A 25,104-nucleotide genomic window follows, 5' to 3' on the forward strand; every position below is an offset into this window, starting at 1 on the left:
ACAAGCATCAATGGGCGGGCAGTTGCTGTCCTGGAAGACTACTGGAAATAGAGTTACCGCTAAGTCCTAACTCTGAATTTCCCATAACGTCTTCCAGGGCAGCATCACGAGAGGATAACCAAGAACTTACCCATTAGGGCGGGACCACAGCTTGTAGTACCTTCCTGCCGAATGCCTGAACTCCTGCAGTACTGAGATCTAGGCGATAATGCTTTGCGAAGGTGGAGAAACTTGACCATGTTGCCGCCTTACAAATCTGTTCCGGTGTAGCACCAGCTCGTTCAGCTAAAGCTCTAGTTAAATGTGCCGTCACCAAAGATGGAGGAGGAACATTTAACACTCCACCTAGCTAAGGAGGACCTAGAAACCTGCTTCCCCTTGGACCTACCTGAGAACAATACAAACAGTGAGCCAGATCTCCGAAATTCCCTGGAAATCTTCAAGTACTGGAGCAAACAACGTCTGACATCCAAACAGTTGAACCCTGATTCCCTGCTACCTACTGGCTTGGGACAGAATGTAGGTAGAATGATCTCCTGCACCCTGTTGCACCTTGAAGCGACCTTTGGTAGAAAAGCCGGGTCCGTCCTAAGGACAACCCGATCCTCAAAGATAGACAGAACGGTTCCTTAATGGATAGGGCCTGGAGCTCACTTACTCTACGGGCTGAAGTAATAGCTTCCAGAAACACTGTTTTCAAGGTAAGGTTTCTAAGCGAGACGTCATCCAAGGGCTCGAAGGGAGCGGCTGTGAGAACCTGCAATACTGTAGACAAATTCCATTGGGGAACCGAACGGACCACCAATGGTCTAAGCCTTTCAAGGGCCTTGAAGAACCTAGCTATAAGCTGATCCTTAGCTAGTGACACCCTCAGAAAAACGCTGAGTGCTGATACCTGAACCCTCAGGGTACTAACTGCCAGCCCCATATCAGCCCCCTGTTGCAGAAAATCTAAAATGGCTGGGACTGCATAATCTCGATGATTACGGAGCCTCCATGAGCTGAACGTCTTCCATACTTTCCTGTATATCCGTCTTGTTACCGGTTTACGACTGAACAAAAGCGTATTGATCACACCCGTGGACAGACCCTTGGCCCAAATGTCTTCCTCAGATAAAAAGCTGTTAATTTGAACCTGAGGACCTGCGGATGCCGCACTGGTCCCTGCGAGATCAGATCTGGTCTGTCTGGCAGGATCCAAGGTGAGCGATCCGTGAGTGAAAGTAATAGGGTAATCCAGGCTCTCTTCGGCCAATATGGTGCAATCAATATTAGTTCCGTCTCTCCTAACCTGAATTTCTGAAGGACTCTTGGTATCAGATGCAACGGGGGAAATGCGCAGCATAGGGGGAAGTCCCATGGGTTTGACAGGGCATCCACAGCCAGAGCGGAATCCCCCTGCTGGAGGGAAAAAACTGCCTCAGCTTTGTATTGTCCTGAGTGGCAAAAAGATCCACTACAGGAAGACCCCATGTCTCTGATATTAGTGAAAATACTTCCTGGTTCAGGACCCATTCGTCCTGCAGTATCTGATGTTGACTCAGATAGTCTGCCAGGAGGTTGTGGGTACCTTTCAGGTGTACCGCAAACAGGGACGTCAGATTCACTTCCGCCCAGGAAAATATTCCTTTGGCTAGAACCTGAAGTGGCCAACTCATTGTGCCCCCCTGCTTGTTCAGATAAATCACCGCCGTGATGTTGTCTGACAGAACCAACAGATTGTGTCCCTTCAATGTGTTGTGAAAAAACCTGATCGCATTCGCAGTATAGGGATATGGAGATAGGCATCTCTTAAATCCAGAGACGCCATGTATTCTCCCGGCTGCAGGATGTTTTTTATAGAAAAGATTGACTCCATCCTGAACCTCTTGTACTTTATGACCACGTTCAGGGGCTTCAAATTTAGTATCAACTGATACTGGCCAGAAGGTTTTAATACCAAAAAAAGTGAGAGTAAAACCCCCTTTGTTCTTCCAGAGTCGGAACTCTGGAAATCACTCTGGTCCACTAGATCTCCCAGCAAGAGTGACAACGCCCTTGCCTTTTCTTCGTGCCGCGGGAGGTGCATGACTAGGAACCTTGTGGGAGGAATACCGCTAACCTTCAGCTTGTAACCCTCCCTGATCAGGCCTAGTATGAACTGGTTGGAGGTAATCTTTGACCACTGAGGGAAGAATTCCTCCTACCTTCCTCCCACTGGAAGAAGATAGTCATTGGAGCTTTGGCTGAGGCTGGGAGGGTGTGTTAAACAGAATCCACCCTCTTCCTCTACCTTTCTGACCCGTCCAATGCTTCTTGGGTTTGTCCCCTTTGTTTTCCTGAGACCTACCCTTCTGGTTCTGAATAAATTTCCAAAAAGGCTTTTTCTTCTTTTCAGGAAAAGCCTTTTTCTTGTCAGCCGTTCTCTCTATAATATTCTCTAACTCTGCCCCAAAAAGCAAGTCACCTGAAAAGTGGAGATTACATAACCTCAGCTTATAGGCGGCATCTCCCTCCCATGCTTTTAACCACAGGGCCATGCGGGAAGAGTTAATAAGAGCTGATGATCTTGCAGTCATCCGCACAGATTCTGCCGATGCGTCTGCGATATAACCTACCGCCTTGAAGAGCACAGGTAGTGACTCCAAGAGTTGTGCTCTCGGGGTACCTGCCAGCAGATGCGTTCTAAATTGCGAGAGCCAAAACTCCAAGTTCCTGGCCACGCATGTGGTAGCCAGAGCAGGTTTATGGTTCATTGAAGAAGAGTCCCATGCTCTTTTCAAAAGAACCTCAATCTTCTTATCCATGGTGTCCTTCAAAACCCTCATGTCCTCGAAGGCTAAGTCAGATCTCTTGGATACCTTAGCTAACGGAGCATCCAGCTTTGGAGATTTATTCCACACCAAGGCTGGATCCTCATCAAAAGGAAACCTCTGCTTGAGATTTCCTGACTTCAGAGGCTTTCTCTCAGGCTCAGCCCACTCCTTGAGAATAGTCTCTGACAAAACCTTATGTACCGGGAAGCAGTTAGACTTTTTAAGCTGCAAACCCTTATACATAAGGTCGTGCCTGGATAACTGCACCTGCTCTTCCTGGATCTCTAAAGTGCTATAGATTGCAGTCAGTAATTCATCCACATCCTCTAAGGATAATTTATACCTGGAAGAGCTAGGTACATCGTCTCTGACACTCCCTTCTTCTGATGACGAACCACCATGAGAAGGACCAGGCTCGCTAAGATCCTCCTGCTCAGATAGCCGTAAGGATCCTGTCGGCCCACCCTGAGTAGAAAAGACAGAGGCAGAAAAAGGCACAGGGGTAGAAGCAACCGTGGGAACTGGAGCCCGGAACCCTTCTAAAATAGACCGGAAGGAATTAAATGTAGCAGGTTGCTACTGGCTGCAGCAGACTCTTCCCTAAGAAGACCCTCAATGCACTTCTGACATAGGGCCTTAACATAACCGGAGCTCAACTTCAACACAAAAACTGCACACTTTTTCTTTGGGGCCACCTTCGTTTTTTCTTTAGCCTGAAAGAAACCAAGGCTAAGCCATTTACCCACTGTCCCTCACTCAAAAAAGGGTTAGAGTGCCCCTCAACACCAAAGGACCCGAGGTGGAGGAAAATAAATTTCAGAGGTAACAGGGAGGTAAGACAGTACACATCTTCCATACCTGAGCCGTGCTGGTGCTTGGAAGACCGGTATCCGCAGTCACTGCAAGCTGCAAGGGTAACGCAGGATCCTTGTCAGCAGAGTCTTTCCCGCGCCGGAAGTGACGTACGCGGCCGTGGAACACTTTCCCGAGGCCCTGAGAACAGGACAGACCCCTCTGAACGGTGGTCCACCGATTCCCCTGACCTAGCCTAGGGGGTTTCGTCACTGGGCACTGAAGGGGGAAAGGAAGCCAGCCTCATCTCCTGACAGCGATAAGAGAATCCCTGGGGCTCACACAAGGTAGGTAATCCTACACCATCTGCCCTACATAGGCAGCCATTAACAAAAGGAGACTTCCCGGGCAGCATCACCACATGAAAGCCCCTCTCAGCGTTTTGTGACGCGCTCCCCAGCTTGACTGAGGAAACACAAAAGACTGAGGGAGTGGAGGAGAGGAGGGTCTTTTAAGGAGTTTAAGTGACGTGTTTCCTGTGTGTGGGGGAGGAGATTCCATCTTGTGATGCTGTCCTGGAAGACGTTATGGGAAATCTATATATATTTAAAGACATGTGCAAACAAATTGTGTTCAAATCGAAATCAAACTCAGACATAGTGATAGCAATAAAGTGCAAGTGCTAATCATGGTGTATTATAAGTGGATTTTTTCCTGTTTATTTTGCTTTTGAAACACACATGCTCTCAGAGATACTTTATAGCATCTCTTTTTCCTTTGTTCTATATATAACATACCCAGGTACATTTCTTTATATTTACCTTATCCTTCATCACTTACTTACAGCAGAAGCATGTGGTCCCTAATTTAATGCATGTGTATTGCTTTCTATCCAGGATACATAGTCCCCATCCCCCTGAAAAAGCCCAACAGGGCGAAACATGTTGGGGCTATTTCTTGAATGAAACAGGGACTTTTCTGATGATCTAATTTATTCGCGCTGCATAAATGAATTATTTTGATGACAATGTATTGTATGAACCACATGGAATATTTATGATGTATTAAGTGGAATTTTAACTAAAAATCACGTTACTCTAATAAATCCATTTTTATTTTTTATATATAACAAGAGAGCGGTCTGTATTTTTCGAAAGCCCCTCTACCTAGGGTCTTGGCATACCCCTACATAGATTTCTCTACTTACTCCAATATTTATTACTGGGGTGTGAAATCGCACTCTCCTACACACAAACAATTTGAAGTACACGCCCACTAAAGTTGTTTATAGAAGCAGAACTTAGGTCTGGATTTAGGGCTTGGGTGCAAAACCTGAACTAGTTACAGAAAAAAATTCATGTATTAAAAAATGTATTACCTTCACAAAATAACAGTGTTTTACAAGTATAAAGAATTACCTGTGTGAAGAGCTGTGCCCTTTGCACAAGCAACTATAGCTCCCATGCTAGGCTGAGAAGTCATCCCAGACATTGAATCAACAGCCACATCAACAATGTCAGCTCCAGCCTCTGCACAGGCCAGCATGGAGGCCACACCAGCCCCAGCTGTATCATGGGTATGTACATGGATTGGGATGTCTGGAAACTTGTCTCTGAGAGCTCGTATTAGCATATCTGAGGCTTTAGGTTTCAACAGTCCTGCCATATCCTAGAAAAGAGACAAATTTAGAATTAAAGTGAAAAACAATTAATGTATTAAGGATTAGCAAGCAAAGGGTAAACCCAATCCAACCCTATTACTAGTTCCCTATTATAAAAAAAAACAAAAAAACAGCCAAGGGTTTTAACTGTTCTACTCTATCCACAACTTAAAATATGTTGGCTTTAAATTCACTTTAATAACCTGCTTCTGTCGGTTAATTATGCAAATGATAGGACGCACCTGCTAAAATACCCCAATCACATTCTGTCCAAACAAGGTAATTCCTCAATATAAAAAATATCACTAGTAGTACCACTATAGCCAAAATGACAGCCAAATTAACAGTGTGAAGAATAATAATTGAATTCTCTTTTATTGGGGGATGCAGGATTCAGAGACATCTGGCTTATACTGCTGCCTTTAGGAGGATTTAGACACTAGCAAACAAACAAAAAAAACCTGTTGGGTATAAGCCCTCCCACTCTCAGCACCATTTTTACTAGCCATTTTTTCTGTTTTCAGGACTATTTGTTTCTTCAAACAATACTTCATCCACAAGCTGCTTGAGCCTGTCTCTTTATGCAGCTATCCAGATAGGTGTATCCTCAGCAATAGCTTTGGAGATTGTACCAGGACACTGCTGAACTGGACAATTGTGGGGGCTGCCTGGAATGTGACCTTCGGCCACTGGGCTCTGATTGTGATGCTTTCCAGACCTCTGTATGTGTCAATCAGTTGCAGACTACTTTGCAGGTCCAGAGATTCGTGGCACAGCCTGTAATGTAAACAAATTACAGGCTGTGCCACGAGGATGTGACACCTTTGAAGTCAATAAACATTGACTTTTCTACATGCTGGAGTGCTTGTGACCTTTTTTGTATTTATTGGACTTATTTTTGCGGAGGCATCCGTGGTCATTTCAGCACCCCACATATAATTTGGGTTTTCTATCCGGTCAGGAGTACGATGGGTGTGTATGTTTTTTGTACAGCCTGTAATGTGTCCCAGACTCAATTATGAGTAAGCTGTGTGGGTCAAGCACCAGAAGCTACTTCGTTTATTAGACCCATTGTGGACCATTATTATTCACTTTTTACTGCTGGTTCCATGGAAAGGGCTTACACACTGAAGAATTGAGTGCTTAGTTACCAGCTGGAGTTTGGCATGCATACATTACGCGTTCTTTTGAAGCCATTCAGGGAAGGTAACACCTTTCCGCCACTGCTCCTATATGCAAGAGACATATGGTTGCACCTCCAGCAGCCAGTTCATGAGAACTCAAGGTTTTAACTTGTATTACAGCTAAATTGTCACTGCTTGCAGTGCAACATATTGGATCTCAAACACAAGAGTAGCAATCCCGCTGTGACAGGTGCCTCAGGCTCACAATCTACTGTTCACATTCTGGGGGGTCTGCATTGTTCCCTTCTCATGAGCTTGACATTGACAGCCTGAAACATTGTTTCCTGCGTGAATCTTTACATTCCTCTGACCCCTCCTTGGCTCCATCAGGCGTGGCCCCTCATCAGCTTTAAATTGGGAGGTTTTCACCGCAGTTATACAGGATTTTATGAACCAAGCTGCACTTTTAATTATACAGGCTGTGCCACGAGGATGTGACACCTTTGAAGTCAATAAACATTGACTTTTCTACATGCTGGAGTGCTTGTGACCTTTTTTGTATTTATTGGACTTATTTTTGCGGAGGCATCCGTGGTCATTTCAGCACCCCACATATAATTTGGGTTTTCTATCCGGTCAGGAGTACGATGGGTGTGTATGTTTTTTGTACAGCCTGTAATGTGTCCCAGACTCAATTATGAGTAAGCTGTGTGGGTCAAGCACCAGAAGCTACTTCGTTTATTAGACCCATTGTGGACCATTATTATTCACTTTTTACTGCTGGTTCCATGGAAAGGGCTTACACACTGAAGAATTGAGTGCTTAGTTACCAGCTGGAGTTTGGCATGCATACATTACGCGTTCTTTTGAAGCCATTCAGGGAAGGTAACACCTTTCCGCCACTGCTCCTATATGCAAGAGACATATGGTTGCACCTCCAGCAGCCAGTTCATGAGAACTCAAGGTTTTAACTTGTATTACAGCTAAATTGTCACTGCTTGCAGTGCAACATATTGGATCTCAAACACAAGAGTAGCAATCCCGCTGTGACAGGTGCCTCAGGCTCACAATCTACTGTTCACATTCTGGGGGGTCTGCATTGTTCCCTTCTCATGAGCTTGACATTGACAGCCTGAAACATTGTTTCCTGCGTGAATCTTTACATTCCTCTGACCCCTCCTTGGCTCCATCAGGCGTGGCCCCTCATCAGCTTTAAATTGGGAGGTTTTCACCGCAGTTATACAGGATTTTATGAACCAAGCTGCACTTTTAATTGCTGAGTCTGACTGCAGACTGCAGTCTGCTCTATGTTGATCTCAATCACTGCCGCCATCGCCGCTGCTCGGTTTTAATACAAGTGATCTAATCATATCACTTGTATTAAACGAGCAGTGGCTCCTACTGTACATCTAGCTCTGCTATAGCAGGGCTAAATGTACAAAAAAGTACTCGCCCGACGCCCGAAACTGAATGTCTCGGGCGTCGGGATTCACTCCATAAGATGCAGGCACATTTTCCCACTCCTTTTGGGGGGGGGGGGGGGGGGGAGCAAAGGAAAAAAAACAAAAAACTTTTAACTTGACTCGCCCTGGAATTGAACCTAGGACCTTAGCAATGGCAAGCATGTGCTTTAAACACTACTCTATAGCCTCTGTACTGTAAGTATAGATGTCTGGCTTCCTAATGTCATTTTGCTGCACCGAAATTCGTCCACTAACGAATTTCGGGAAATCGGGAATTTCGGATTCGTTTGCATTCGTCTTAGCTGTAATTCGGATGCATCCGAATCTCCGAATTTCCGAAAATTCGTCCAAAACGAATTTCGGAACGAACCGAATCGCACATGTCTACTAAATAAATAAACGCAATAAATCCAGCTCTACTCCACACATGTGAAGTGATTAGAATACATGCCAACAGCCTTGTGTCTATTGTCTAAATGGGTTAGTGAATGTTCCCCTATGAGTCTCCTATCAGTTAACAAGAGTAGAACTCTTTAGCTGAAATGTTGGGTTGCACAGCAGGCATTTAAGAAGTGTTTACTGTGCATGCTCTTTGAGAGTCAAAGGGGGGAATTTATCAACTTGGTCACATCATCAGCGTCTTTTAAACTGTTGTATCCCTGATTTCTAGTGCATGTAGTGACAGATTTATTATCATAGTGTGTGTTTAGTTCCTAAAGGCCTTCATAAGGAGAATTGTCTCAAAATGTTATCTGTCTCTAAATTGTTGCAAACTTGCTTGGAACCTCCTGGATGGCAGGTGAATAGTCCCAAAGTGCTCAGCTGACTTGAGGATGGTCGCTGGTTAAATTATCGCTTCGGCCTCATCTTGAGTATGTGGTGCCGCTCTCGTTGCCAACTCTCAGGAAAGATTTCCTCGAGCTGGAGAGAGTTCAGCGAAGGGCTACAAAATTAGAGGGTTAGAAGGTCTGAGTTATGAAGACCGCCTTCATAATTTCAACTTATTCAAAATCAACAATAGGGACCACAATACTCGGAACAAACTACTCTATCAGAAAACTGTATTATGAACCCGGGGACACAACATGAGGTTAGAAGAGAGAGGGTTAAATCTTAGGTTGTGTAGGGGTTCTTTTTTACTGTGAGAGTAGTGAAATTGTGGAATTCCCATCCACAGGCAGTGGTATCTGCTGAGAGCATTGATAAATTCAAGAAACCCCTTGATGAGTTTCTTCTTTCACCTAATTTACAGGGATATGGGAAGTGGTAGAGTAAGATAAATACAGATGTAAGAAATCCTAAGGCTCATATTAAAATTGATTCTTAAGAAGGTGTAACTTGGGGCGTGGCCTAAACATGGTGGCGAGCAGACGTGGGTAAGGAGAGCTCCATAGAGAGAAGAAGCGTTTATTACAGTTGACCGTACCAGACCCCACTGCACCCTATGTCTAGGGGGAATAAGAAGTCGCGGACCCCCCGCGCACCCCCCGCCCCCGTGTGCAAGCCCGACTAGACTCTTTCCTATCCCAACCCGCGGCGAGCACTAGAGCTCGGGGCCTAGCTGCACGGCCCGCGAGAGTTCAGCCACCCACGCGGCCCTGTGTAGTGCCGACACCATCCCCTACGATCGGGCACCGGGACTCAGTGGAGCCAGAGGCATCAGTCCGGATGGACCCCCCCGCTTCCCCCGCAGTATCCCTACCCGATCCGATGCTGGAGCTGGCGGCCCTGTTCTCGCCGGAAGCACCGCTGACGGCCGGAGGCTCGGGCCTGACGGACGCTGCAGACCTGCGCGCTATACTGGCGGCGCTGCCGACGAAAGAAGACATGCAGGCCATGATCTCACAGTTGACGTCCTCACTGCGCTCAGATCTGGCTGAAGTCAGAGCCGGGGTTACACAGCACGCCACCCGCATAGAGGCCCTTGAGGAGGCAGATCATGCTATGGATTACCGGGTCTCCCTCCTGGAAGCATCCCTCGCACAGCAGAGGGCCCAAATCACTCAATTCCAACTCCGGTTGGAGGACTCTGAAAATCGTAACCGCCGCAATAACCTGCGGTTACGGGGGATTCCGGAGGCCACTGGTGGGGCAGATCTCAGGGCAGCAGTTGCCGCCATTTTTAATGGCCTCCTAGATAAGCCCCCAACGGCTGAGATTGAACTTGACAGGGTGCACAGGTGCTGACCCAAATAGGCCCAGAGACGTCCTCTGTCGAGTGCATTTCTTCAACATCAAGGAGGAGATCCTGCGCAGAGCGTGGAGGCAGGGCTCAGTTGACTTTGATGGGGCAGATGTCCAGATCCTGCCAGATGTATGCCCTCAAACGCTGTACCGCAGGCGCCTCCTTAAACTGCTCACCGACCTACTACAATCAAGAAGGATCACCTATCGTTGGCGCTTCCCATTCTCCATGATAATCGGAAGGGGCGACCAGGTATTCAGGCTCACTCACCCACGCCAGGTACCGGCATTGAGATCCTTCCTGGAGTGCGAATGCCTGGCTCTCCCTGACAGGCTGGAGGTCTCTTCCGTGGATGGTCTTCCCACTATGCACACCCGGCCCCCTAGGCCCGCCAGGAGGCAGAGATCACGCCAGAGATCGCCTACCCGCTCCATGCCACAGGGCCGCCCTCGTGACCCGGAGAGTTGAGCTGATACAGCAGGTGCCATTGGATTACGCCATGGGTACCCTGCGAGAGAGCCCTGGCCCAGAGATTTCTTATGTTGCCCAGCCGCACGGTCAAGATAGGTGATGCCGATAGTCGCTTTGGAACTGTTCCATGCCAATGCCGAGAGGTGGGGTGTTCTGATGGGACTGTTGCAGGTTGACTCTGCTGGCTCCGTGTTACGCATGTCATCCAGAAACCCCACCTGGGACAGATTGCTTTTCCAGTGCAGGGCATAGTTTGCAGCGTTCTTTAGCTACCAGATTGTTCGGGGGGCGGACAGCATAATGATACCTATAGTGACTGTGTATGTCCGGCTCGTAGACGACACGGGTGAAGTTTCTGAAGGCTACATCCCAGGCCAGTGCTGTACCGATGCCTCAGACCAGCTCCTCGATTCGATCGGAAACCTCCCCCATACACGGCCGAAGGCTTTACTTGAGAGGTAAGCAAGCATATTTGTGATGCCGCCTGTCACTGTTACTACATTTAATGTTCGGGGCCTCCATACCCCAGAAAAAAGGTCGAGCCTGCTGAACGAAATGTGGCGGTCCAAGACCCATGTCGCGTTCCTCCAGGAGACCCACTTTAAGGGGGAGCAGATACCCAAATTAGGTAACCATCGTTACCCTACATCCTATCATGCTCCCTCGCCTGACTCGAAATCCAGGGGAGTGAGCATTGTCCTTGCCAAATCCATTATGTGGAAATACACGGATCTTTATGCAGACCCGGAGTGAAGAGTGTTGATGGTAAAGGGAGACCTGCAGGGACACAGGGTGACCCTTGTCACGCTCTATGCCCCTAACTCTGGACAGGTACGCTTCCTAGAGTCTTTCTGGTCCCAGCTAGTGTTGTTCGCAGAGGGACTCTGGATTCTGGGAGGGGATTTTAACCTAGTGTTGGACCCCCTCCTGGACTCAACCAGGGGGTTGTCGCAGATCACACATGCCCAGAGGAAAAGAGTCAAGAGATCGATGTTCGATCTTCAGCTTGTGGACCCCTGGCGCATCAGTGAACCAGCGGGCCGGGACTATACTCACTTCTCGGCACCCCACCAATCCTATTCTCGCATAGACTTTTTCCTAATGCAACACGCGGCGCTGCCCCTGATCACCAAGGTATCCATTGGTACCTCCTCCCTCTCAGATCACTCCCCAGTTCACATGGGGGTGAATATAGGGGAGAACATCCGCTCGCCATTTACCTGGCGGTTAAATGACTCCCTATTACAAGATGTAGCAGACCTTGCAGCGCTTAAGACAGAGTTAGCCAACTACTTTAGGGACAATGACTCCCCCACTCAGAACCCGCTCACCCTGTGGGAGGCACATAAGTGTGTAATAAGGGGATATTTGATAAAGCTGGGGACACATCGCAAACACCAACGTATGAAAAGAATAGAGGAGCTCTATGAACAGTTGAGGAGTCTGGAACTCCGACACAAGGCAGCCTTAGATAGGGAGACATTAGCCTCTCTGACAAAAACCCGAGCGGAAGTAACACTATCCAAACACTATCCAGATCAGCAGACATAGCACGCCAATTCCACTCCTTTTTTACCGAGCTATACAACCTACACCATGACACAGGCCGGACTGACCCCGAAGCACAGTTACAGGCGATCAGAGCATACCTGACAGACTCCGGCATGCCTCGTCTGTCAGCAGCTGCTGGCCAAGCCCTGGAACATCCCATCTCTGTGATGGAGTTTGAGGAGGCCCTAAAAGCTATGAAGCCTGGTAAAGCTTGGTGAGGGTTTACCCTCACCTATTACAAGACTTTACGCAATTTCCTCGGTAACCGTTTCACAGGGGCTTTCAACTCCATCCTTAAGGGCAATACGTTACCTAAGCCTTGGCTTTCCCGACGCGGTGATGTACTACAAAGCGGCACACCTATCCGTGGTAGTTGACTGGTGCTGCAACTTCTGTCATAAGCTATGGGTGACCCTAGAACAGCGGGACTGTGAGATACCCTTACAGAATGCCCCTTGGATCTTTCCCAAGATGCCACTGACCCACTGGTCTAACCCTCTGGTCCGAGCCACAATGCAGGCAGTAAGCAAGGTGCTTCCTTTGGTAGGTATCTCCCCCCAGCCATCACCCCTCGTGCCTTTGACGGGAAAATTCTGAATATATCTACAAAAAGTTCAAGGGGTTGTGGTGTGGAGGGATGGGCAGATCCGAGGTGTAAGATGGATGAGACTACACCAGCCCGGGAACGGCTATGCAAGTTTGGTTGATTTTGTTGTAGTTATGTACATATATGCAGCCTCCGGGCCAATGGATCTCTGTCTTCTGTATCATACCCCTGTACTTATAAATAAAGAATATTAAAAAGAAGGTGTAACTTGACAAAAGGATGTACGGTTGCCACAGATGTGAATCGAATTGTAATTGGGCTTGTAAATAAAAAGGAATTAGGTTTTTTTTAGCATGCTAATATGCCCTGCAGATCTCAACCCTTTTGTTCTCTTTGAGATCAAGGGGCACCTTGATATGTTAAAATGTACAAGTGGTTTTACACCAAGTGGTATTTTGGGAGTATCCATTGTGTAGGAAATTAACACAAGATAACGTGCATATCTCTTTGAGATCAATGGGCACCTTGATATGTTAAAATGTACAAGTGGTTTTACACCGAGTGGTAATTTGGAAGCTTTAGTTAGAATAAAGAGGCTGAGGCCCTGGGAGGAAGGAAACTATTTTTGGGACACAGGCCCTTCTTAGAGGAAGCCTTCTTGGAGAGGAAAGCCATTTTGGGACAGAGGTCCTGAGAGGAGGAAGCCATTTTGGGCGAGAGGCCCAGCTGAGAGGAGGCCATCTGAGAGGAAGCCATTTTGGGAACCAGAGTGCAGAATCTGTGTACATCTTACAAGATGGGTAATAACCGTACCTTCAATTGACCAGTTATGCCAGCCAGTTTACAATATAATGCTTGTGTTGTAGAGGTGTTGGGTTAGTCTTTTCCCTGGTTTAGTAGTTTATTTAATTTTGTTGGTTTGCTATTGTGGTGCTAGTGTTCCTCTTTGATATGATTTGGTGTTTTTGTTATTACTGTAATTGTTTCTTTATCAATAATCAAGCGGTGTATATTTAAATTCCTGTTACAATACATTCTTTTAAACCTCCAGTTTATGGTGTGTGTTTCTTTGCTGACCGAAAATAACGTCACCAGCACTCCAAAGGATAATCAAGAAATAGTCCATTTATTGGCACATTGCCATTCAAATGCAAGCGCTTTCGGGGCCTCAGAGGGTCCCCTTCATCAGGCTCAGAGCATTCCGCATTCCTCTCTAACTCTCCTGTACAGAAACTGGATAGAAGTTGATGAAGCAGATCTGTGCTTCATCAGCTTCTCTGGGGGTCCCTAGGTGACATTAGGGGTCTTAGAGACCCCTGATGTCTCCATAAAGTGGACCTGTAACTTTAATTTGTTATCACATAGGAGCAACCTATGTGATAACAATAAAGTTAAGTGTAAACAAAAAAAATGCTCACAAACTAAATACAAATTTACACACAAAACAACAAAAAAAAACACAAAATTTTTTAGAAGTCCCCCACCCCCACATATATGCGCAAAAATGCGTTACATGCGCCTACACGCAAAAACGGCGATTGCTCCAATTATGCTGCACGTGTTACATATTGCCGCGAACGTCGCAATGAGAGCAGTAATTTTAGAGCCATCAATCACTGATAACACTAAACTCATGAGCGGTAAAATCTTTTAAAGCGTCGCCTATGGCAAATTTTGGTTATGGTGGTTTTTTGCAATTTCGCGGGAGCACAACATTTTAAGGCTTGACATGTTTGGTGTCTATTTACCCGACGTGACCCCGCCTTTTATATTTTACCAAAAAATTGGGTAAAAAGAATTGTTTTCTAAAATAATAAAGGGAAAAACATTTTTTTTTAAATATTCGGTACTTTTTTTGTTATATAAAAAAAATTAAACTCCCAGTGATTAAATATCACCAAAATAAAGCTCTATCTGTCCCCAAAAAATGGTATAAAAATCATTTAAGTACAGCGTTGCATGACGGAATAAACGTCAATCAAAGTACCGCAGTGCTGAATACTGAAAAATGGCCTGGACAGGAAGGGGGTGTAAACACCACGGTCAGCAAGTGGTTAATGTCGCAAATGCTGGATGCAAATACCGAACAGTTGAGAAATTATGCGAAATGTTGGAAATATTTGTAGTATAAATGCTACAATAGAAATATTTGGAGTTGGTGATACTATTTGCTCCAAACTGGCCCTAGGCAGATGTGCTACTTTGACCTTATCGAACATTGGCAAATGCTCTTTGGGCCCTGTGTGCCCACTTGTGGCTCCATAGGGATTAAATCTGGTTCTCTTGGCTGTTCAAAAACTGCCCTTTGAATATATCAATAATATTCCCCATTCCACTCTCGCTCACAAGGTTTTGTTTCTTGTCACCTTTAAACACTGTAAGGTCTGAATTGGTGGTTTTGTCATGTAGAGAACCTTTTCTGTTCTTACACGAGGACAAAGTAATATTAAGCCCTAGAGCCCCCTTCCTTTCAAAGGAAATTTCATCCTTTTACTACAATGAAAAACAAAAAACCTGCGCTTATGAACAAAAAACAAGAAAAACCGGACTTGCTAGAAGCTGCTATAACTCAGGCAGTGGGCCTTACAAATCAAACAATCAACAGTATAGCGCTAACAGCATCACGGTATTACATCCAACAATGTGCATTCCCAACCTAAACGGTATTTTGTGAAAAATAATAAAATATGTGAAACACTTTTGCAAGAGTGGAATTATTTACAACAAATCTGTACCACATATATCTAAAATCAAATGTGATAATAAATGTGATAATATAATATTTCTTAGAAAATGTGAACAGTGAACTACTTGATATGTTATGATCAAAATGAATAACAGACCATGTATCCTTAAATAAATGAAACAAATGTCACAATATGGCAAACAGTGAACCACTTCGTATAATATGATTGAAGTGTATGATATACCATGTATCCTCACATGGAACTGTGAAACAAACTATCACTATAAACATGTGGCAGTGTATATCTCCTAGTAAAGACCAAACAGTGAACTTCATATAATATTATAATAATCAAAATAAGTGATAAACGATATATCATCTAATATGTAGGTGCAGCCAATAACAATATTAATATCATAAATTGGTGTTTCAAAAACCAGTGTAGAAAAATCTGTGAAAACGAAAACAAACGAAAAAAAGGAAGAAAAAACTCTCCCATTCTTCTTCCGACTATTCTAGATGATCCAAACAGTCAGGATTAGAAGAAGAGAAAGTATATCCCATTGAGTGATAATTCGTGTTGTAAAAGAAGGAAGCGCAGTGTCTTTGTCTTACATCAGAAGATTTCCCTTCATTGTTTAGATGTAGCTCATGCTTTTTGTGTCTACCACACAGACCCTGCTTCCATTAAAAAGACTGCTTGCCTCTTTATCCTCCATGATGGTCCCCACAAAGGGTAACCAGCTTCAGGGGCTCAGACAAATCATCATTCAAGCTTATGGTCTTATTGATTAGGTCTCTGCATCCTGTGTCCCTCAATGAATGAGCAAGAAAATTGGATTTTTGTACTCATCAAAAAAACCTTTGTTGGAAGTTCATTGAGAGACCCAGGTACTACACTCTCTGGGGTTGATTTACTAACCTTATAAACATGCCACGAACAAGTATACACCTCTGTAGTGTGTTCCCTCCCAGCATGATCTATTGGTGGAATCTAGACACCTTTGTAGTGTGTACACACCCAGCAGGTGTGTTGTGCAAAGCCCTACATGAATTGCAAGGTGATGTTGTGTAAATTAGCTCTACGTTGTGTTGCTTGCGTTGATGAATGCAGGAATGTGCTTGCGTTGATGAATGCAGGAATGTAAATGCATGAGTTAACATATGAATGATTTTGAGGGGTCTACTATAGAACGCTTTTGATTACATTAGCAGAGTGGAATAATGTGCAATATATGTGTGTGCTTTATATTTTAAGATTAAATTTCGTATGTATTCAATAAATGTCATGTTTTATACATAACTAAATAGTTGCAGCATTGCATTTGCAACCCCCCTCTGTTAATCCCTACACTGGCTTCCAATCACCCAAAGGATAAAATTCAAAATATTAACCAACACTTACAAAGCCATCCACAACTCTGCCCCCGGCTATATCTCAAACCTTGTCTCTAAGTATCAACCTAACCGCCCTCTCCGCTCCTCCCAAGACCTCTTGCTCTCTAGCTCCCTTCTCAACTCCTCCCATGCTCGCCTCCAGGACTTCACTAGAGTCTCCCCCATTCTGTGGAACTCTTTACCCCAACCTGTCCGTCTATCTCCTACTCTGACTACCTTTAGGCGTTCCCTTAAGACTCATCTCTTCAGGGAAGCTTATACGACCTCAACCTAACCACTGAAATAGCAATTTCTCAAACATTTCATCCCCCACACCGCTCCCTCATCATGTATCACTTCCCCCTCCCTTTTAGATTGTAAGCCCTCAGGGGCGGGGCCCTCCTTACCATCTTGTCTTGAATTGTGTTGTAATTGTAATGTCTTCCTTATATTGTAAAGCGCTGCACAAACTGTTGGCGCTATATAAATCCTGTATAATAATAATTTATGGTGGGATCTCCCTCCATGGGGAAATGTGCCAATTCTAATTCTCTTGAAGGCAGCAATGTAACCTAAATGTCTCTGAATCCTGTGCCCCTAATGCATTTTCAAAAAAAGGATTTTATGGTGAGAACAAAAATCCAATTTTTCATAGCTATGTATAGAATTATTCCTAAAACTGAGACATCATGCATTTATGCAACATTGCTGGAAGCAGATTTCTCTAGGCAAGTGGAAATTGTAGACAAAGTAGCTGACAGAATGATGCATGAACTCATACATGAAAATTATGAAACTGAAGCATAAGGGCCAATTATTAATTTACTACTGTTATACCTTAATGCATAAAATGTGGGTTCCAGCTTTTACAAGTTCTTCAGCAAGATTCAGATAGTAGTCCAATGTGTATTTAGTACGAGTGGGGTCTGCAACATCACCAGTGTAGGAGATAGCAGCCTCTACCACTCCACCAGCTTGGCCTGCTGCCTCCATACCCAAGATCATGTTTGGTAGGTAATTTAAAGAGTCAAATACTCTAAAAATATCCATGCCGTTCTCTTTTGCCACTTCACAAAACCTAAAAAAAAAAACAAACAATCAACACATTAATCCCACAACACAGTTTTTTCTCACTTTAAGATGTACCTGTCATATATTGCATGCTCTACTAGAAATAGCACAGCTTGAGGCATATATAAAAGGCAGTATAATGTTACTGTCACATCAAACTTCCTATTCAAAATATCACTAATAAATCTCTAGACCTTTTGCCAGAGCCGTAGCTAGCTCCTTTTGCGCCCGAGGCAAGAACAGAAAATGGTGCTCCCCAACAGACCTGTGCGGTATGTGACGTCATGCGCCCCGCCTCCAGGATAGCGGAGCGCATGCTCAGAATGCGCTGGTGGCCAAATCCAAAATAGCATAAAAATTTGTTTCGTTTGACGAAACTAATAAAAACTATTTTAGTTTCTGTTCATTTCATTCAAAACAAATTTTTAGTCTTCGCACATGTCTAGTAATATGTGTGTGTTTTTTAATTTATTTTTTATTATTATTATTTTTCACTGTAGGGGGGGCTTCAGGGAAATATTGGGGGTCTAAACAGACCCCTGAAATTTTCCTTTTGGAATAGAAAAAGAGATTGAGGACACAGAGTCCTCTGCCCATACAGGTGGGGGAGAGCAGCAGGGATCTGAGGAGAAGTTAAAGCCTGTGCCGCTCCGTTTCTCCCTGCCGGGTCGCGGCTGTGTTGGCTGCCCAGAGCCCCTGTTGCCAATGGCGCCCTGTGCTTGCCATGGCAACAGGGGTGGGGGGGGGACAGCCAGGCCGGTCCTGGGTGCACCCCCTCTCAGCTGCGCCTGAGGCGAGTGCCTCACTCGCCCCATGGTAGCTACAGCCCTGCCTTTTGCCCTGTAACAAACAGTAAAGGCATTTTCTTCATCAGCTGGTTGTATGGTAAGAATACCCAATATGACCATGTGTGTGTAATCATACAGAACCAGAAAAAGTTTGTTGTCTGAAAATGGATGAATCTGTATGCACAAATATGATAAATTAATACATTGCATTAAAGTGACATTAAAGGATAAATTTTTTCCCTCCCCCCCATGTTAATGTTAGCACTTACCTTAAATGATGTCTCTTAATCCGATCTTCTTCTTCTTCCCCCATGTTTTCATCTGTCCCTCTAGCGGTGCGGCGGCTCTCCGAACCAGCGCTGACTCCTCTCTGCTAGCAGGCACTTCTGATCCAGCGGTGTCGTCATGCGGGTGCATGCGTCCATAGACTTATCTTGCGTCTCTGCTCGTCTCCCGGCCGAGAATCCGAACTGCCCCAAGATGCTTTGCGGCCGCCGGAGCAGTTTCGTATTCTTGGACGGGAGCGCGCAGCAAAAACAAGGTAAGTGTCAAGCGCTGTTAAAGCGTTTAAAAAAAACTAAACTTTTTGCCTATATCTACTGCTTGATAGCAGTAGATATAGGCAAAAAAACGGGAGAGTTTAGAACCACTTTAACTTGTGTTTTGATTATTTCTCAAAATAACATGTAAACACTATTGTTTTAAAGTAAATATTTTCTAAGAGAAATATAGGCATGTAATTGTTGACCTTCTTGTAAAAGTACTGGTTGCTTGGCTGTCATACTGATGCGTTGGCTTCAATACTTTCTGAATCACTAACCCAGAGCTAGTGTGAAAGTCAGAACAGTCAGCTGCATATTTGCTTTGGGTTAGTGACTTAAAGTGTATGTAAATAATTTTTCTTTTAATTTTTAGTGGTTGAAGGGTTAGACCGTCTGTTAGGTCTTTATTGCTGTCTGTGTCCCTACTGGGAAGATCCAGCCTCTCTATTTCTTCTGGTGAACATTATCACTGAGAGAAAAAATTAGGAGGAATCTAAAATTGTAGAGTTGTCCCAGAGCAAGAAAAGTAAATCTTGCAGTGGGGACAAATGTTCTGGCGACAACAGTGGGTCCATTTACACCTTTCTGTTCTGGTGCATAATGTTAATGCCTGTTATTTTGCATGATAATATTTAAATACATGAACTGCCAGGTACCAGAACAGACTAAAAAATGCACAGGCACCATTTTTAAAAGTGCAGCACACCACAACTCATGGTATTTTTTTCCAATTTCTGAGGTGTTCTGTAGTACATGTGCATTCCCTTAGCGTGTGCAACCACAATGCCCTAAATTATATGGTGCATTAACACACATTGCAGTAACATGCGCAAGAGTGGTGAGCCCGGAGTTGGGCTCCAAATAAACCAGATGGCCAAATTGATACCCAGGCAACTAGAATTTGCAGACAGAGAAGACAATGATGATGGCCTCTATTCTTCCCCCAGCAAAGGTTTCTACCTCAATATAAACTTGATTTAAGCGTTCCAAACCTTAACTTTAAAGATTGCATATTTTATACCTTTCACTAGGGATGCACAGATACTTTTCGAGTACCAGTGCAGATACTTGGCATTTTCATGAGAACTACCAGGGTTGCAGCTGGGACATGGCTCTGGTGCTCCACCACTGTCATGAAATCATTAGTCGATATTGTTTTAGAACAACTGTCACATGACAATAAACAAAAATGTATCAGTACTCGTACTTGTAAGTACTCGGCAAGTACCAGTACTCGCAAAACTGGTATCTGTTCATCCCATTTATATTTATAAAAACAAAATCGTACATTAAAACAGAGATGTACAAATCCCAGGAGCTCTGTGTGCTCCTTACAAATGACAGCTGCCTCCTAATTTTTTAATTTTTCTCTAGTGTAGTCTTGGAGCTCAAAAGTATCGGTACATGTACTCGTACTTGTACCGAGTACTGTATTTGGTATCTGTGCAACCCTACCTTTCACTAATGGTACTTCACAAACCTAAATGAGCTGTATACAAGAGGGATTAAATGGCTCTTTCATTTTAGGCTGTATATTTGCTATACTACAGCAGCTCTGGGTACATAGTAGCAGGCAAGAATTATTACAAAAATCTACCCTCTATCTTAAAAGAAGGAATAAATCCCTGTATTTTGGTGAAAGTGATACCACGTAAATATCCCTCCTGTTTTTAGAAGCTCACCCACTACCATTACCTAATGGGGTATTTTAATTTTATTTTTTAAAACGGGATACACGAAAGTTGTCAATTGTTCTGTACTTACTTGAACACAGCATTATCAGGGTAGTTTGTGTATCCTACAGCATTGGCCCCTCTCAGTAACATCTGGAAGGGTATATTAGGAATAAGCTGCCTCAACTCTTGCAGACGTCTCCAAGGGCATTCGTAAAGGAAGCGCATGGCAACATCAAAAGTAGCACCTTTAGAAAGAGACAATAAATACTGACACACTGCAAAAAACATGCATACCATTGGCAGTTAACAGAAATGTTTTTTCATCTACATTAAACATGTCAAAAACCCGGGCATTTAAAACATAGAATATGATAAATGACATAAGCAGAGGATGCACTCAGTGAATACAGAATGTCAAAGCAATCAGCTTACTGAAATATGGAGAAATTAGTAAATAAATTGTCTTGAGCATTTTTATAAATAAGTAAATTTGTCAGCAGAATTACAGCCATATAGTTAATGCTACTAAATGTGGGAGCAAGAAAGACTCTGAAGACCTCCAGCAGTATAACTGCATACATAATCCTGACCTAAATCCAACTGCTATCCAATTGTCGCATATTTATAAAAACTGGAGTAACTTGCACATAATGAGCAATTCTGTTTTTTATTCTTTGAGAAATTATGCCAAGAATCTGATTTTGTGGAGATTTTCTTTTCCTAAGTTGCTAAAATGCGCCGCAATGTATATATCAATCCAGTATGCTTAGAAATCGATACATCATACCAGCTATCTCTATGGACTTGGATATTACAACTATATCCCACAGGAAGTTTGCAGGTATGGAACCAGATAATGCATGTTTCTAATTAAATCACATCAGTGCCATCATTATGTAGCGAGACTGCTCATATACCAGTTGTTATAGGTCCACTTTATTCACTCCAGTATCCGAACTGACACACTGAAAAACTATCAAACCTTCTAATCCCGGATACCTCATTCCAGCACAATTACCAAGCCCAGCCTTTTCATAAAAAAATATTTAAGGGAAAAGCAAATAGCAAATGCACTAGAAATTCAAACAGACTATTCCAGAACTTTAATAAATAATAATTAAGAATAATTCAAGAATATATTGCTTTTTTAGTATTTCTTACCTCCCCAGTTTTCCAGACTAAAGAGGTTGCTGAAGTTGTGTGAAACAAAAGGAGAGATCTTTTTCAGGTCATGAGTACGAACGCGGGTGGCAAGAAGAGATTGGTGGGCATCTCTAAAGGTTGTGTCCATGAGTAGAAGTCCACGGTGCTTGCGTATAGCCTTGACAAACCCCTCTGGACCTTCTCGAAGCAGGATATCCCTAAATCCAGGGGGAGGCTCACCTAAAGCATATAAAGGGTAGTAAATTAAAAAATAAAATAAAAGAACACTTACATCACACTCCCAACCTGTTAAGCAAACACACACACAGCTCTCAGGACTATACCATGACTACAGGTGAATAGGCAAGCCACCCCTATCCTTAGGGTAGACTCATAATCCTCCATTGCTCTTAGTGTTTCCACACCAAAAAGTAGGCAAAAACCAGCATGTAATGCGACCTCAGAGTAACATATAGGAAACACAGTTTCTGTATGATCTGCATTTGAGGTTTATTTAAAGGAGAACTATGGGGTCAGTGTTTTTCCCCATAGTTCTCCTTAGGGTAATGGGAGGACACAAACTAGCATCCTCCCGTTACCCTAAGCTCAGTATACCGCGAGCTACAGCTCGCGGTAGACTGAGACGCCGCAGCCGGAGCGGATGACGACTTAGATGACGGGATCCGCCCAGCTGCGTAAGTGACAGCTGGCTCTGCCTATCTAAAGGCAGAGCCAGCTGTACCCGCCACCTCCCCCGTCCGTTCCGCCAGTCAGCGCTGGCAGATCGGAGCGGGGAGAGGGGAATCCAGCCCCTCCCCCTGTCACGGCAGAGAGCCGTGACAGGATCGAGAGGCGAGCGAACCCGGTATGTGTTCGCTCACCTCCCGATCTACTGAGCCGACCTGTGACAGTCTCATTGTCACAGGTTGGCTAGAACTATGAGGTGAGTGAAAAGCACTCACCTCATAGTTCTCCTTTAAAGTCAAGTTAATTATAGCTGTCTTTTAATATTGGTACCATATAGAGATTAGCTAACAGAGTGGTGTTTACAAGCTTACAAAGTCCTCTGCAGTGCTCGAACGAGATCTCTGTCTGTGTGGTCAGATCTTGCCTGCATTTTCCAAAACCAATGACCAGCCTAGGGGGCCCATTCACACCTAAGCATAGCATTAATTGCTCGATATAGGGCAATTCATGCATATTATTGCACAAATCACCTAGCGTGCATTACTGTGCATTAGGTGTGTTGCATTTCATTTAAATGGCACCCCAACGTACCTTTCGGCAGCCTTGCGGTGCAACCTAGCGCAATGCACAGTACTGCAATACTGTCTGTTGCATTGAAAAAAGTAGTGCATGCACCGCAACACACAGTATTGGACTAAAGAAAACTTCTCATGTTAGGGGAAATTTGTTTTCTCTGCTGGACAGGTAAGCTGCAATATACTAAAACTAAACTCTCGGGGCGTGGCTTGCTCATGGACGCGAACGGTCGCATGGAGTGAGAGCTCCGGCTACATACCCAGGAACGAGCCTCAGGAACACTCACCCGTACCTCATTCTCACCCCCATGGGTAGAACAAGATGGGATCCAAGGCGAAAGCCCGGAATACTCCGCCGGCCCTGATCCCGTCAATTGGGGCCTTCTTCCGCCACTCGGGCTCTCACGTGGCTTCGCCGCGGCTAGGCTGCGAGACCGGGGATCCCCCTGACTCCGAGGCCTCCTCCCCTCTACACCCACAGCCCCTGGTGGATTCGGACTCCTCCATGACTGGGGACGATAGCGCGTCGCTGAGGAACGACGACATGTTCCAGCGATATTTCGCTATGTTGCCCACTAAGTCGGAGCTGGAGGGCATGTTCTCGCGCCTGGAAGCCTCCCACGGCCACGATATGGCAGCGCTCAAGGAGGGCCTGGCAGGCTTTGGTCGCAGGCTGGAGGTGGTGGAATCCACGACCGCAACGGTGTAATCCTTGGTCCGGCAACTACAGGAGGCAGACAACATGACACCCTGCTCAACTTGTCTCTACCAGGAGGACCGTCATAGACTCAATAATATTAGATTGCGGGGCATCCCTGAGGCGACGGGCCTGGCAGACCTCAAAGCCACAGTCTTGGGCATTTTCAACATGCTCCTGGGCAACCCACCCACTCATCCCATCGAACTGGACAGAGTTCATAGGGTTCCTGGCTTCCGCACCCCCGCCCAGCAACTGCCTAGAGATGTCCTCTGCAGGGTGCACTTCTTCCAACAGAGGGAAGCCATTCTAACCAAGGCTCGGGATAGAGGCCCCATAGACTTTGATGGTGCGCAAATATTGTTGTTCCCTGACCTCTCCCGGAATACCCTGGCCAGACGCAGGGCGCTCAAACCCCTCACACAACTGCTCCAACAGCAGGCCATTCAATACCGGTGGGGCTACCCCTTCCACCTGGTGGCACGGAAGGATGGCAGGTCCTATGTCCTGAGATCACCGACCGACTTAACAAAGTTCCTGCACACTCTGTGTTTTTTCCCCCACTTGAGGACCTATCCCGCCACCCTCCTGCTGGAGGGGACAGTTGACGTACTGCATTGACCCTGTCCCTTGTCGCCTAAGCAGTTTCTAGCATATCACCCAGGCTGATTTACAGCCCCATGCACCCTGGGCGGATATGGGCCCACATGCCTGCTTGATCCGCCTGGATGACTGACCTTCTAAACTGAACGGCCGCTCCGGTGGGCCTGGCTAACCACCATACGCTCTACATCTTATTTGCAGACTGATGCCCTGAGTGCCTCTACCTTGCTTTTTCCACCACCCGAGAGAACCTTGACTAAGTCGGCCCACCGGGGCTTACCAATTGTCCTCAGGGGACTATGCCGCAGCGGAGGCACCTTACATTATTTGTTATTGTTATATTTATTTTTTGCCTTCCTTTTGCCCACATTCCACAAACAAGATGGAGATACATCCCCCGCCCCCCCCCCAACGGTTGACGTTTATGCAATGCTGTTGGTGTACTCTGGGGCGCGCATCCTCCGGAATGGAAGTTCCGGCGAACTGTCGTCAAGACGCCCCAGTGTCCATCTTCACAGCTGGCGAGGGACGAACTTTTGAACCGTGCGATGACTCAATGCTGATGGTAGCCTAGCAAGGTGCAGGGGTGATGAGATAGGACGCCATGCGTCTGGGGGACCTTCCCGGACCTATGGAGTGGCGTTGTTTGACTACCAATGGGATGCCCCTTC

The 25,104-nt window shown here is 45.2% G+C and overlaps 1 protein-coding gene across 1 annotated transcript in view; it reads right to left on the minus strand.

Annotated features, from left to right (window-relative positions):
- Positions 1–2,210: 2,210 nt before the first annotated feature.
- LOC108797816 (pyruvate carboxylase, mitochondrial-like) overlaps positions 2,211–25,104 on the minus strand; it is a 433,030-nt gene continuing 410,136 nt past the window's right edge. Inside the window, exons 13-18 of the mRNA XM_018569492.1 lie at positions 21,890–22,111; positions 20,817–20,973; positions 17,489–17,729; positions 4,990–5,255; positions 3,654–3,843; positions 2,211–3,260 (exon numbers count right to left, since the gene is read on the minus strand). Of these exons, the coding sequence (XP_018424994.1) occupies positions 2,211–3,260; positions 3,654–3,843; positions 4,990–5,255; positions 17,489–17,729; positions 20,817–20,973; positions 21,890–22,111 (2,126 nt within the window). The remainder of the gene's footprint in view (positions 3,261–3,653; positions 3,844–4,989; positions 5,256–17,488; positions 17,730–20,816; positions 20,974–21,889; positions 22,112–25,104) is intronic.

Source organism: Nanorana parkeri, unplaced genomic scaffold (genome assembly GCF_000935625.1).
Source record: "Nanorana parkeri isolate BGI_ZX_2015 unplaced genomic scaffold, ASM93562v1 scaffold1343, whole genome shotgun sequence".
Classification (NCBI taxonomy): domain Eukaryota; kingdom Metazoa; phylum Chordata; class Amphibia; order Anura; family Dicroglossidae; genus Nanorana; species Nanorana parkeri.